The following is a 14,879-nucleotide window of genomic DNA, read 5'->3' as shown; positions in this document are numbered from 1 at the left end:
TAGACACGCACGAAGCAGACTGCAGCTCTCACCTGCAGTGGAAGGAATTCACCCCGAGAGACAGAGGGGCGTCTGGGAGCAACCTAAGCAGCGGCTGAATTGTGTTGGTGACGCTTCCTTAACTGGGTTAACTGATCGCAGGATTCTCAATCTTCCAATTTCCGGCCTTCCCAGTGCCCAAGCTGAGTAAGAACGGGAGGCGCCCAGTGGCTCCCCCTTAGGGGCACACGGGCCTCCTGTGCCGTCACTGCAACCTGCAGGCCCGTACACCGGGGACGAGATGCGCAAACGCTCCTCCAGACTTGGCGTCCCCGCCTTCTTTATACTCCACGGCCTCATCTTCAGGAACACAGGCCCAGAATGGCAAACGCGGTGAGCAGCTTCGTCTCCACCATGCGTCACCATTACATCCGAATGAATGCATTTTCTCTCGTTCTCCCCTCATCTCACTGAGTCACAGGAAACCCTAAAAGGCCTTGCTGCGGTGCTGCCGCCGTAGGCCCATGAGGGAGCCCCGGGCACAGGCAGCTCCTGGGCACTGGCAACGTGACCAGCACGGCTGCGGGACTGAATGGCTAACTTTATGGCTAGCAGCTCTGGTATTAACAACTCCATGAGCCACACCCTGGTACATTTAGGACGGTACACTTCCATCACCCCAGGGAGCCGGAGGATGTCAGCTGTCTCATCGCAGTGGGACCTACACCACTGCCACGCCACCCCGCTTCTCATCAGTGTCCACAGACTGCCTGCTTTCCTCCCAGAAATGGCACAAAATTCGTTTAAGCCATGTTTTCAACATGTGTGTCAATTTTAGATTGTGTTGTATTTGTGGGAGTGGTCATATTTTCTGTGAAATATCAAAGTAAATATTCCATTTACCAACAAGTCCAAGTGTTTCTTTTTTCTCTTGAGTAGCAGAATCCACTGCTACAATGGCGAGGTTAGGTCACTGCTGCTTTATCACAGACAATCACTCCGAAATTACAGCGCCAAACTGGAATAAGTTCTTTGCTTATTTTTATAGCCACTGCAATATAGCTTAAAACACATATGCATAAAATGTAGTTAACTTCTATGAATAAAATGAACAGAAATTCTGGTGGATTTCTGTTCATAAGCCATTGAAAATTAGGAAAATTTGAATTCAGAGAAAACTCTACAGGAGATACTTGAATTCATCTAGTATGGATTTAGGTTTGCCTTTTCTACCAATCATATGGTTTTTAAGTAAGTCATTCTTTCCACGTGTACTGGAGATATCTCTGGTCTAAACAACTGAAGTGCTACTATGAAAATGAACAAAGAGGAAAAATCGACCAGAGACAAAGGTCACCATCGAAGATGAGCTTTGAGGTCAATCCTGACAAGTTAAGTCAGAAAACTCCATCTTTGATTATGGGCAGCATTCCTTCACCAGAGCCGGTCTCCCAAGGACTGGCATCACTCACCTGATCTGGGTCCCCGTAGTCACAGGCCTTAAGCACTACGAGGCCTCCCTTCTGACTGGGCCGGCCCTGGGCCACCAGACACTTGTTGGTCTGGAAATGATAGAGCTGTAAAAGAAGAGAGAGCTGCTGACAACCGTAAAAGGCCACCATGAAAGGTACCGCGGAATGCTTGAGAAAGTTCCAGGTGAGACACGAAGATACTCTTCTAGAGGCATGAATTCCCAGAGCTGTAAAAGGGTAACAAGCAGTTCTTATTCCCAAGTCCCGGCCTCAGTGCGTGGGAACATCTCTACTAAGCAGTTCTACCAACCAGGTGCCGGCAATGTCAACTGGAAATTCCAGCCAAATAAACAAGTTTACTAATCCGCTATAGGGACAAAGGAAACTAAAATATTGTATATTGTCCCTCCCCTATGGGGGCGGGGGGAGGTAGGCATTTAATGTAGTGCTTGGGATGCCTGCATCCAAGTCCCTGCTAATTCTCACCCTGACAGGCAGCGGCGACCGCAACTCCCTGCCACCCACACAGGAGACCGGCGTTGAGTCCCCGCCTCCCGGCAGTGACAGGCATCGGGGGAGTGACCTGTGGATGAGAGACCTCTCTGCCGTTCAAATAAATGAATGAAATCAAGGAAATAGAACAAAAGTTATAAAAAAGAAAGCACAGAAAACCAACATAATACACATGCTAAACTGGAAATTCTGAAAGTGTGATAAGTAACAAAAGTAATCAATAACAAAGCATTTCAAGTATATGGATATACACTGCTATCTCTAACCACCCTGATAATTGTTTTTGTTTTTCAATCTTATAAAACACAGAGAACCAGAGGGAGAAAGCTCTACGCTTATTTCTAGCCACTGAAGGACAGCTGGCCTTGTGAACGAGGCTGTCAGAAGTACCTTCTTTGTGCCATAAAAGCAGGGGAGATGACAATGACAGGTGTCAAGCCTTAACTTCCAGAATGCCAGCTACAAAAACACACTGATTTTATGGCTAGACACTTCACTTTTAAGTGCAGTCATACAACTATGAAAAAAAAGATTTTATTTATTTACTTGAGAGGCAGAGGTACAGAGAGAGGGAAGTCTTCCATCCACTGGTTCACTCCCTAAATGACCCCAACGGCCAGAGCTGGGCCGATCCGAAGCCAGGAGCCTCTTCCTGGTCTCTCACGCAGGTGCAGGGGCCCAAGGACTTGGGCCATCTTCTACTGCTTTCCCAGGCCACAGGAGAGTGCCGGATGGGAAGAGCAGCAGCTGGGACTAGAACCGGCGTCGCAGCTGGAAGCTTAGCCCACTACGCCACAGCGCTGCCCTCCTGTGAGTTTTAATGAAACACTAGGATAGGACTGCTTTCTTACCCTGCCACGCCGGAGCACTTTGGGACGCTTTGGCCCTCTGTTGAAGAAGACGGGCTGCTGGGCTTTGGCATTGGGCCCAGGAATCTGCATCTCTGGGTAAATATTATCCAAATACCACTTAAACGAGTGACAACCCAACTTCTTCCTCAACTCAACACGTTCACTGATATTTCCGTAACTTTTGGTCTTCAAATCAGGTCTTAAAGAAAAATACTGCTCCTGAATTTAAAAAAAAAAAAAAAAAAGTTTTTGGTTAAAAATGAGTTGTATGCAATTATAGCTGTGGTGTAAAGAACTAAAAATAGCAGGTTGTGAACAAAGGTGTTTTTCATGCAAGTCCATCAGTAACTGAGTAAGACATAAATTATAAGACACAGCCCGGGGCTGGCGGTGTGGCACAGCACGTTAGGCTGGCACCCGGTATGAACACTGATCTGAGTCCCAGCTGCCCCACCTCCAATCTCACTCCCTGCTAATGCACCTAGGAAAGCAGCAGAGGCTAGCCCATGGGCTTGGGCCTGGCCCAGCACTGGCTGTTACAGTCATTGCAAAAGTGCCTCTCCCCCTCTGTAACTCTTCTTGTTAAAGACTTATTTGAAAGGCAAAGACACATCCCAATTCCAGAAATGGAAAAATGTATAAAACTGATCTTAAAAATCAATGAAACAGGCCATACCAGAAGACTGAAATGCTGGCATCCCATGTGGGGCGCCGGTTCGAGCCCCAGCTGCTCCACTTCCAGTCTAGCTCCCTGTTAATGGCCTGCGGAAAGCAGCAGACGGCCCAAGTACTTGGGCCCTGCCACCCACGTGGGAGACCCAGATGGAGTACGAGTCTCCTGGCTTCGGTCTGGTCCAGCTCTAGGTGCAGATAAGCTTGTGGTGGTAGATACCATTTTTCAAAATTCTAATTTTCACAGCCAGCATCATGGAGCAGTGGTTAAGACTCCACTTTGAATACCAGCAACCACATCGGAGGGCCAGTCCCAGCTTCTACACTTCTGATCAAGCTCCCTGCTGCTGCACCTGGGAAGGTAGCGGAAGATGGCCTAGGTGCTAGGGTCCCTGCTGCCCTAGGGGAGACCTGGATGGAATTCCTGGCTTCAGCCTGGCTGAGCCCTGGCCATTGTGGCCATCTGGAGAATAAAACAGCAGATGGAAGATCTCGCTGCTTTGAAATAACTGTCTTAAAATTCAAGCTCTCGGCCAGCGCCGTGACTCACTAGGCTAATCCTCCGCCTTGCGGCGCCGGCACACCGGGTTCTAGTCCCGGTCGGGGCACCAGATTCTGTCCCGGTTTCCCCTCTTCCAGGCCAGCTCTCTGCTATGGCCAGGGAGTGCAGTGGAGGATGGCCCAAGTCCTTGGGCCCTGCACCCCATGGGAGACCGGGATAAGCACCTGGCTCCTGCCATCGGATCAGCGCGGTGCGCCGGCCGCAGCGCACCAACCGCGGCAGCCATTGGAGGGTGAACCAACGGCAAAAGGAAGACCTTTCTCTCTGTCTCTCTCTCTCACTATCCACTCTGCCTGTAAAAAAAAAAAAAAAAAAAAAAAAATTCAAGCTCTCTTGGCTGGCGCCCAGGCTTAACAGGCTAATCCTCCGCCTTGCGGCGCCGGCACACCGGGTTCTAGTCCCGGTCGGGGCGCCGGATTCTATCCCGGTTGCCCCTCTTCCAGGCCAGCTCTCTGCTATGGCCCGGGAAGGCAGTGGAGGATGGCCCAGGTGCTTGGGCCCTGCACCCGCATGGGAGACCAGGAGAAGTACCTGGCTCCTGGCTTCGGATCAGCGCGATGCGCCGGCCGCAACGGCCATTGGAGGGTGAACCAACGGCAAAAAGGAAGACCTTTCTCTCTGTCTCTCTCTCACTATCCACTCTGCCTGTAAAAAAAAAAAAAAAAAAAAAAAAAAAAAAAAAAAAAAAAAAATTCAAGCTCTCCAAATTTTTATCATTTGCAATAAATATTATCAGGTATTTTCATTTTTATCACTTGGCCGCTTTTTGAGAATGCACCAAATACCCAAGTATGAATGACTGTGGCTTATACATTCATTCTTTTATACAAGCAGAATGTCCCTAGAGAACAGGGCAAAAAGCTCACAACTCCTGCACAAGTGTTGTTCCTTAAACCAATCATTGCCCTTCACTATGCAGCCCGAGTGCTCTCTGTGAGCACACATACACACAATACCAAAGACAGCAAGGTTTAATAAAAGCACTTTTTCTATTTCATCAATCTTAAACCAGGTTTTTTATTTTTAAAATTAAATCTAATTTTTAAAATTAGATAGAAATCTTCTACTCAACTTCCCAAATGGCAGCAATAGCCAGGGCTTGGCTAGGCCAGCCCAAAGCCAAGAGCTTCTTCTGGGTGTCCCATATAGGCACGAGGGTCCAAGAACTTGGGCCATTTTCCTCTTCTTTCCCAGGTGTATTAGCAGGGAGCTGGATTGGAAGTGGAGCACCATATGGGATGCCAGCACTGCAGGCAGCAGCTTAACCCATTACACCCCAACAACAACCCCAGCTTTTCTAATTTCCACGTGGGCAGCACTGGATAATGCAATGACGACTGGTACAGCATGGTACCATAAATCAGTACCTTGATTTGCGCGAGCACAGCAGCCATTTCACTCCACTGTCCCGCACCACGCTCCACGTGGTGAATACCACATTATCACTCTGACTGTGAAGGTGGGTTTGACCGGGAAGACCTCCTGAGTGGGTGGCCAGGACCACGTTTTGGGAACTGCGTTAGAGACTGGGAGATCACATGGCACTGGGCCTCAGGGAGTTCAGACTGCTGGAGGACAAGAGAAGACTTGCACTCCGATACCAGTGCCCGGGTCCCTACTTCTACTCCCCAGACATGCACTCTGATGCCAGTGCCCAGGTCCATACTTCTACTCCCCTGACATGCACTCTGATGCCAGTGCCACAAACAGTTGCTTTGGTCTCATCATTCCCACAGAACATACTGTCTGCCTCCATTAGCATTTGCCTCACAGAGTTGAAAATAACTACACATTCTCTTACTCATCTTTTTTCCCCAAAACTTAGTGCAGAGCCTGGTACACAGTAGGTACTCAATAATTCTTTTGTTTTTAAACTGACACAAAGACTCACAGCAGCATTTTCCATAACAGCCAAGTGGGAACAACCCAAATGTCTGTCGGGTGAGGAGTAGATCCACACGGCGTGGTCCATCCACAATGGACCGATACTCAGCAACAGGAAGGAAGTGAGAATGCACGGGACCACAGGACGAACCTGACAACATCTGCTCCATCAAAGCAGCCGGGCAGCAGAGACCACCTACTCAGACTCCAAACAGCCAGCTCACTGTACAGACGGGAGAAGGTCAGTGACCGGGGCTGGGGGAGCGAGGATGGGAAGGGTATGGGGAGGGTATGGAGTTTCTTCCTGGGGTGATCAAATGTTCAGAATCGATCTGTGAATTACACCTCAGTCAGTAAAGCTGGTACAAAGGAGATACGGATCTCTGCCTAAGGCAGGAGAGAAAGCTGGCAGAATTCTCAGTGTGCAGAATCCGAAGGGAAGCAGTCCCGGGGAGCACAGTGAGCAGAGGAAGGAACTCACGCTCTGCGGGAGTCGCGAGGCATAGGAGTAAAGAACCCCAAGACAGAGAATTTCTGCCGACGTGGGTTGCCTGAGCAGAGTCAGATCAGAACCAAAAATGAGAGAAGCACTGGTTGAAAGGACAAAAAAGAAACCCAGGAAGACAGAACTTTAAAGTGAACATCAACCCAACAAAAATATGCAGAAGTGACAAGCAGTCACTGGCTTGTCGTTCATTGTTCGACTCAAGAAATTTAATCTCACCTTGTATTCATCCAACCAGACGTGGGCCAGCCTCAGAGAGTTGTGTGTCATGGTGTCTTGGCCTTCAGGAGATCCGTAGGGTCGCCTCTTCCGGAAAATGTGTCCTACTCTAGAGCAAGGGATGATGAAGAGTTTACCTCCACACATCCAGATCTGGCCAGAAGCAAAATATGGATTAACAGATGCCTCACGCTGCTGTGAAATCAGTGTAAGGGTGGTCATGAAACTACTCTACTAAGAAACAGGCAGGAAAGTCTGCAAGATGCTTTATCTCAGTAGATTATGCTCCCGCGGCCACTGGTTCTCTCTCCAGATATTCACAATGGCCAGGTCAGGGCAATCCACGACACCCACGGAGGTGGCAGGGACCCAACCACTGAAACCATCACCTGCTGCCTCCCTGGTGTGCATCAGTAGGCAGCTGAAATGCTCGGCCAAATGCCTATTCCAGTTAAGGTAACTGTGTCCCACAAAAATTAACCTATCTAAAAAGGGAAGACTCAACTATCGCTATCTGTCATGCCTTTCAATCTTAAAATTCTGAAGATCACAGAGGAGAAACTGTCTTTTTGAAACACTGCAGTTAATATACTTGCAAACATACACGATGCCATATGCACAGTTATTATGGTATTGATAACTGGACCAGGAGATGGGGCCAGCGCATGGGCCGTTTGCGTGGGAGGGAGATCTCAGCCCCCCGCCCCGCCTTTTCCAAAGACTCCTACCCTCCTCAATCCCCTGGGCCACTGCCCCCACCCATACTACCATCTTTCCAACCTCAGCAACCGGAGAAGAGAAGAGAAGAGAACGAAAGGCGAACTCTGCCTCAGACTGGAAGTCGCTGCATTGTACGGGATTCACTACGCTATACACTGGGTGCTGGCATAATTCAGCACTGAACTGAGCTACTTCTGGCCGTTACATGGGGAGCTGTTAGCAATTCTTCCAGGACAGATGGGAACCAGGGTGCTCTTAATCTGACAGTTATCAATCAAGTCAACAGACTGACAACGAAAAAACAAAACTAGATTAAATGTGCATCAAGACTTCCTGAGGCAATATGCACCCATTCATTCCAACCAAACTTTAAAATATGCTTTTGGCATTTTGAGTGGATATTATCCGTCACAGATTATGGTAAAGTGGCATTCATTAAGCACCATTTGTCAACAAAGATAATCAATAAAATTTATAGAAAAAAAATGCAAAGATAGATGAGAATTATATTCCACTACAAAGAAATACTTGGGCACACGAAAACATCAAATTACCCGGAATGATATTTCCAGGTTTTCTCCTCCCCAGATATCCATGCCGCTGTCATACTGTCCAAGTTCACTGAAATAGTGTCTGTTCATGGCAAATAACCCTCCAGCCATCGTAGGTGACCTAGAAAAGCAACACAACTATGTATTATTCTACACAGTCAATGAGCTCAGAGTGGCTTTGCTTTGGAACATCACAAATGAACAAGATTAACTGTTACAAGACATTTTATCTAGTATCACAGAGTGAGCTGGGCCACATAACTGAATTTGATATGCTGGGTTTGTGACACATGAAGGTTACTTTATAAGTATCAAAAGTACTTTTCTTATTGTAATTACATTTGATGGAAACCTGAAATGAACTACCTAATTCCTTCTGACATTCCTACAGAGACACTGGGATACACACCGGACTCTGGGGATGGGCGTGTGATACAGTGGGTTAAGCTGCTGTCTGCCACACCAGCATCCCACAGCAGAGTGCCGGTTCCAGTCTTGGCTGCTCTGCTTCCGATCCAGCTTCCTGCTACTGTGCCCAGGAAGGCAGTGCAAGACGGCTCAAGTACTTGGGTCCCTGCTACCCATGTGGGAGACCCAGATGCAGTTCTGGCTTCAGCCTGGCCTGGCCACAGCCGTTGCAGCCATTTGGGAAGTAAACCAGTGAATGGAACCTCTATCACTCTGCCTTTCAAATAAATAAATGAATAAACAAATACATCTTAAGAAAAAACAAACAAACAAATACCTGGACTCCAGGGCCTGCCAGGGAGAGACCTGACAAACCTTGCACATTCATGGGTGGACCTAAAAGTGTCCAAGCCGTGGCGCTCCAGTGGGATGACCTGATCTCCCCAGCAGACATTTCATAGCATTTGGAGCATTTTTAGTTGTCCTGACTTGGGGGTGTGTGTGTTGGTGGGTGGGGCCAGTGTTGTCACTGGCAACTGTGGTGACTCCAGGGGTTCTGCTTAAATACACTAAAAAGCACAGGAAAACCCCCGTAACAAAGACTTATCTGGCTCAAAATGCCAGCAGTGCCAAGGCTGCGAAGCCCTGAGTCAAAGTGAGAGGGGCTGCAGCAGACTGGGTCTCACAGGGACCCATCTGCCTTCCGGAGAGGACAACACCAGGGAACCACTGCATGACGGACGCAGTCCAGCACTAGACAAAAATAACCAGGCACTCAGGAAAAGAAAACCACCTGAAAGAAAAATGCCAGAAAACTACAAGAGAAACAGACGAGCAATGTTTCAAATGTGGAATTCTCAAAAAGACTTTAAAGTAACCGACCACTAGGTACAAAGATACAAAAGACAAGGCTGGAATGTGGCAGAGAATTACATTACTATCAAAAAGGAAACCATGTTAATACATATCTGAAATACACTTCTGAAAAATAAGATGGGGCCAGTGTTGTGGCATAGTAGGTTAACCCACCGCCTGCAGGGCCAGCATTCCGTATGAGTGCTGGTTCAAGTCCCAGCTGCTCCACTTCCAATCCAGCTCCCTGATAAGGTGCCTGGGAAGGCAGCAGAAGATGGCCCAAGTGCTTGGGCTCCTGCACCCACTTGGGAGACTCAGGTGGAGTTCCAGGCTCCTCACTGTGGCCTGGATCAGCCCCATCTGTTACAGCCATTTGGGGATGAGCCAACTGATGGACAATCAATCAATCAATCTCTCTTCCTCCCTCCCTGTCCCTGTCCCTCTGCCTGTCAAATAAATAAGTAAATAAAGCCTTAAAAAAAGAAAATAAAAAGAATCCAAGAATGCCCTTTAAAAAGAACTAAAAGGGCCAGCATGTGGCACAGCGGGTTAACCTGCCAGCTATGATGCTGGCATCCCCACACAGCTGCTGGTTCGATTCTGGGAATCGAATGTGCCTGGGAAATCAGCAGAAGATGGCCCGAGTACTTGGGCCCCTGCACCCACATGGGGGACGAGGGTGAAGCTTTTGGCCCCTGGCTTCGGCCTGGCTTCGGCCTGGCTTCGCCCTGGCCATTGCAGCTATCTGGGGAGTGAACCAACTGAGGGAAGACTTCTCTCGCTGCCTCTGCCTCTTCCTCTCTGTAACTCTACCTTTCAAATAAATTAAAAAATCTCCTTTTAACATAAATTTAATAAAATTAAAACACATTAATCTGATTAAAACATTAGCCTTAAATATTGCAGGTAGTGTGTGGATGTGGCAAACAGACAAATAAACAGCACCCCATGGAGATACTTTGAGAATCACTAAACTCAGCAGGGGCATTCCCTAGTAGCGGCAGCGTCTATATTGTTCTGTGTCGCTCCACTCAGGATAGCCAGCTACTGGCATTTACAGTAGTTGTCAGTGGCCACTGTCACCTCCTCTCCTGTCTAGCCTCTTTCATTTGCTGGTTTAGTCAGAATTCACTTTTGAAATCTTTCTTCTCTTCTTTCACTTAATTAAACTCAAATGATCTGAAGCAACTAACAAAAAATGAGAATCGGCTCCTCACACGCAATCTGCAGTCAGGTACAAATTGAATTCAAGACTCTCTCTGTGTCTCTCCTCTCTGTAACTCTGCCTTTCAAATAAATAAATCTTTGAAGAAAAACAAAACTAAACTGGGTATAAATCCAAAGGAATTTTCTAACTCCAAAGGAAATGAAGTCAACATATCAAAGAAATTCATAGCAAATGAAATCAACATATCAAATTGTAGCACTGGGGCTAACGCTGTGACGCAGCGGGTTAACACCCTGGCCTGAAGCGCCAGCATCCCATACAGGCACCACTTCGAGCCCCGGCTGCTCCACTTCCGATCCAGCTCTCTGCTATGGCCTGGGAAGGCACAGAAGATGGCCCAAGCCCTTGGGCACCTGCACCCACATGGGAGACCCGGAGGAAGCTCCTGGCTCCTGGCTTCAGATCAGTGCAGCTCTGGCTGTTGCGGCCAATTAAGGAGTGAATCATCAGATGGAAGACCTCTCTCTCTCTCTCTCTCTCTCTGTGCCTCTCCTCTCTGTGTGTAACTCTTTCAAATAAATAAATCTTAAAAAAAAAAAAAAAATTATAGCATTATTCCCAATAGCCAAAATATGGTCTCAATCTAAGCATTTATCAAAGGATGAACTGATAAAGTGTGAGATACATGAGTGCACTTCAAAAATTCATGGATTGGGGGGCAGGCGTTTAGTCTGTCAGTTAAAATGCTGCTTAAGACACTCACCTCCCACATCAGAATGCCTGGGTTAGCCAGTTCTGGCGAATGCAGACCCTGGGAGGAGAGGTGGTGGTTCAAGTAACTGGGTTCCAGCCACCCACATGGGAGACCTGGGCTGAGTTCCCAGTTCCCTCCCAGCTTTGCTCACCCCTCACCAGATGCTACAGGCATCTGGGGACTGAACTAGCAAATAGAAGCTCTCTTGCTCTCTCTCTCTTTGCCTCTCAAGTAAGTTTTAAAAGAGTGGAGGAGGTGGAATGTGCGGGTAATACCTACATGAACACTGGTTTCACAAAAAATGTCTTATAAAGTTTAAGATACATCTACATCATCGACAGCGTATAACTTTGGAGGGAGGTAATTAAAGTATCAACATTCTGAGAGCCTTGCACTGTCTAGGCAAGTACCAATTTAGATGACACTTGGATCAGTCAAGAACAGAACCACCACTCAAAGAAGAGCACCTAAGAACGTGTAACTTCTAAACAGTACCACTATTTTCTGCTTAGAAGACAAAGTTTCTCACACTGGTTTAAAAACAAAATATACATAAAATCAGCTATATGAGAGACATATCTACATAAAAGACCACAGAAAGACTGACAGTGAAAGAAAAGTAACCAAATCCTTGGGCCCCTGCACCCGTGTGGGAGACCACCCGGAAGAAGCTCCTGGCTCCTGGCTTCAGATCGGCCCAGCTCTGGCCACTGTGGCCATTTGGGGAGTGAACCAGCAGGAGGAAGACTTCTTTCTCTCTCTCTCTGCCGCTCTGTAAATCTGCCTTTAAAATAAATAAATAAATCTTAGGGGAAAAAAAAAAGAAAAGAAACCAGCTTTATATGAGGGTAGTTCAAAAAGTTCTCGGAGAATAGAATTAAAAATGAACTTACTTTGGTGTAAAAATTTTGGATTCTATCCGTGAGAGGTCTTCAAAAAAGCTCAAAGAAAATGACTATTATAAAAAAAGTATGCATGGATTTCAACATTTCTACAATAAAATAAATCTTTTAATTCCATTTTTCCAAAAGATTTTGAAGTACCTTTGTATTGCACACAGAATTTTTAAAATAATGTTGAGCCAAACGAGTGTGACAAAATAATGAGTCTTATGCCTTCACTGGATAGAGCACAAGAGGAGGCAAAACTAGACTGCCGTGGACGGAGACACGGGCACAGGTGCTGAGAGCACAGAGACAGCAAGGACCGTCAGGGCCCAGACTCATTCACAGCGATCGCCCTAAGACCCGGCGGCGTACAAAAGGTTCAGTGAGAATTTTCAATGGGCAAACTGAGTCAATACTGCTCCCTGGGGGGAAACAAGGTCTGTCAGGAATTTTTTCTCTTTTAAGGAAGTACAGGTGGGAATTTTTCAAACATAAAGGAGAAACCTTACTTAATCGGTGCAGTGGCTCCCTCCGCTCCTCCTTGCTCAGAAAGGGGAACAAGATCCCATTTGAAGTGCAGCCCCCAGTTGAAGCCTCCACGGACAACCGGGGACGAGCTGTAGGCCAGCGTGTCGGCACTGATGATGTCAATCACCGGGCACACCACGGTGTGCCGGTCCTCGCGGATGGCGGCCAGCAGCGGCTGCAGCCACAGCACGTTCACCTCACAGTGGCTGTCCAGGAACACGAGGACTTCTCCTGGGGAGGCAAACAGTGGAGGCTCAGCAGAGCTTCTCAGCACTCCATTCAGGGAGTGCCACCCGGGCAGGAGGACGACACACCCTTACGGCATGAAACGCGGCTGCCACCTTCCAGCCCCGAACTGCTACTTTACGGCCAACTGTAAGCACGGAAAGTCCGCCACTTAGCCTGAAGTATGCTGCTATAATGGGAAAACACAGAGTATGCAGAACTCTTACAGACAATTCAGATTCCCTTTGGTAAAAAGATTCAAAGTCTCACAGTAATCACTGAGCTCTTCAGAGGACCAGATATTCCTGAATGATTTCAAGATGTTTTTGTAAAATGACAGTGGCCAGTTGTGTGCAGGGATTTTTATTACAATTATTTCCAAATTCAGTATACCTTCAGAGTGCAGCTCCCTGCCTTAGAACACGGAATGCAGAGCACATAACTATTTTCACTGGCTACTAAGAAACATCAGTGTGGTTACCGATTACTGCCACAATTCAGTATTCTCTCAGAGGTGGGAGAACGGGGCTGTCAGTGAGCTGGCTCCCTTTGCCCCTGCATTCGTCCCTGCACGGCCTGGAGCTCATTGCTTTTTCTTCTGTTTCTCATCTCTCCTTTCTAATTGTCCTGTCTTGGCTTTACTGGTTCTCATCAGCCAAAGAGACACATCCTTTCTTCTAGTTGGGAAAAATATAAAACATAATTTTATGCTGCATTTCAAATCCTCCTGATGGGAAGAATGACAATTCTTTTTATATAATTTCAAATTTCTTTGATAACTTCATGGTTATTCTAAGCAGCTGAGAAATTTAGAATCTCATCATCAGAGAGTATTACTAATTTTCTAAATGCTCCACACACAGCAAACCCATCACTGCCATCAGGGTGGTGGGATAAAGTTGTTTATTGCAAAATGCAGAGCAAGGGATAGCACAGCTACTGTGTAACTGTCAAACTCCCTGAGTGGTTAGGGATAAAGATTCGTGGAGACTCAAATCAGAGTTGACAGGTGCATTTTCAGCTCCTGTGCACGCCTCTGGCTGGTCCCCAGCACTCCTGGGCCTCCTTTGATTGGTTAGTGGCATGTTTTGGGGGGAGGATTTTGATGATGGCAAACTGGGTTTCATTCAGTCTGGTGGTAGTTACTTATCTCAGGGCCTGAGGTTCCTGGAAAAACCCTCAAGAACAGACCAAACACCAAGATGTTACTTATATGGCGCTGGTGCTGTGGCACAGTGGGTTAAGCTGCTGCTTCCAACGCTGGCATCCCATATCAAAGAACTGGTTAGAATCCCAACTGCTCCACTTCCAATCCAGCTCCTTGCTAATGTTCCTGGGAAGGCAGGAGAAGATGGCCCAAGTGCTTGGATCCCTGCCACACACATGGAAGACTGAGAAGGAGTTCCTAGCTCCTGGCTTCTGCCTGGCCCAGCCCTGACCATCACAGCCATTTGGGGAGTGAACCAGCAGAGGAAAGATCTCTGTTTCTGTAAGTCTACCTTCCAAATAAATAATAAACCTTTTTTTAAAAAGATGTTATTAGGCCGGCGCCGTGGCTCAACAGGCTAATCCTCCGCCTTGCGGCGCCGGCACACCGGGTTCTAGTCCCGGTCGGGGCACCGATCCTGTCCTGGTTGCCCCTCTTCCAGGCCAGCTCTCTGCTGTGGCCAGGGAGTGCAGTGGAGGATGGCCCAAGTGTTTGGGCTCTGCACCCCATGGGAGACCAGGAGAAGCACCTGGCTCCTGCCATCGGAACAGCGCGGTGCGCCGGCCGCAGCGCGCTACCGCGGCGGCCATTAGAGGGTGAACCAACGGCAAAGGAAGACCTTTCTCTCTGTCTCTCTCTCTCTCTCTCTCACTGTCCACTCTGCCTGTCAAAAAAAAAAAAAAAAAAAAAAAAGATGTTATTTATAAAGGAGATAAATGGCCTCTTGTCATGATCAGGGACCTGTGGGGCCAGCTGAGTTAATTTCAGCCAGAAGTGGATTTGTAAAGAAGCTTTAAGAGGACGGAGGGAGACTGGGAGACCAGGACTGACAGTGTCTTGTGTCTATGTCCGCGCCATTACAGACTGCCATAAAACGAGCCAGCAAATTTTATATGAGAGATACTTGTAAGGCTAGATT

At 47.5% G+C, this 14,879-nt stretch overlaps 1 protein-coding gene across 4 annotated transcripts in view; it reads right to left on the bottom strand.

Moving 5' to 3' along the window:
- Nucleotides 1-14,879, bottom strand: part of GALNT11 (polypeptide N-acetylgalactosaminyltransferase 11) — a 53,881-nt gene that overhangs the window by 1,388 nt on the left and 37,614 nt on the right. The window contains exons 6-10 of one of the 4 annotated variants that reach the window (XM_062192884.1): nucleotides 12,510-12,759; nucleotides 7,932-8,049; nucleotides 6,658-6,810; nucleotides 2,816-3,034; nucleotides 1,452-1,556 (exon numbers count right to left, since the gene is read on the bottom strand). In XM_062192884.1, the coding sequence (XP_062048868.1) occupies nucleotides 1,452-1,556; nucleotides 2,816-3,034; nucleotides 6,658-6,810; nucleotides 7,932-8,049; nucleotides 12,510-12,759 (845 nt within the window). Of the gene's footprint in view, nucleotides 1-1,451; nucleotides 1,557-2,815; nucleotides 3,035-6,657; nucleotides 6,811-7,931; nucleotides 8,050-12,509; nucleotides 12,760-14,879 lie in introns of those variants that run through there. The other 3 variants (XM_062192885.1, XR_009865976.1, XR_009865975.1) reach the window with 3 other exon arrangements.

This window comes from Lepus europaeus, chromosome 5, assembly GCF_033115175.1.
Source record: "Lepus europaeus isolate LE1 chromosome 5, mLepTim1.pri, whole genome shotgun sequence".
NCBI lineage: Eukaryota > Metazoa > Chordata > Mammalia > Lagomorpha > Leporidae > Lepus > Lepus europaeus.
Note: the sequence above shows the minus strand (reverse complement) of the source record. Positions and strands in the feature narration are given on the sequence as shown.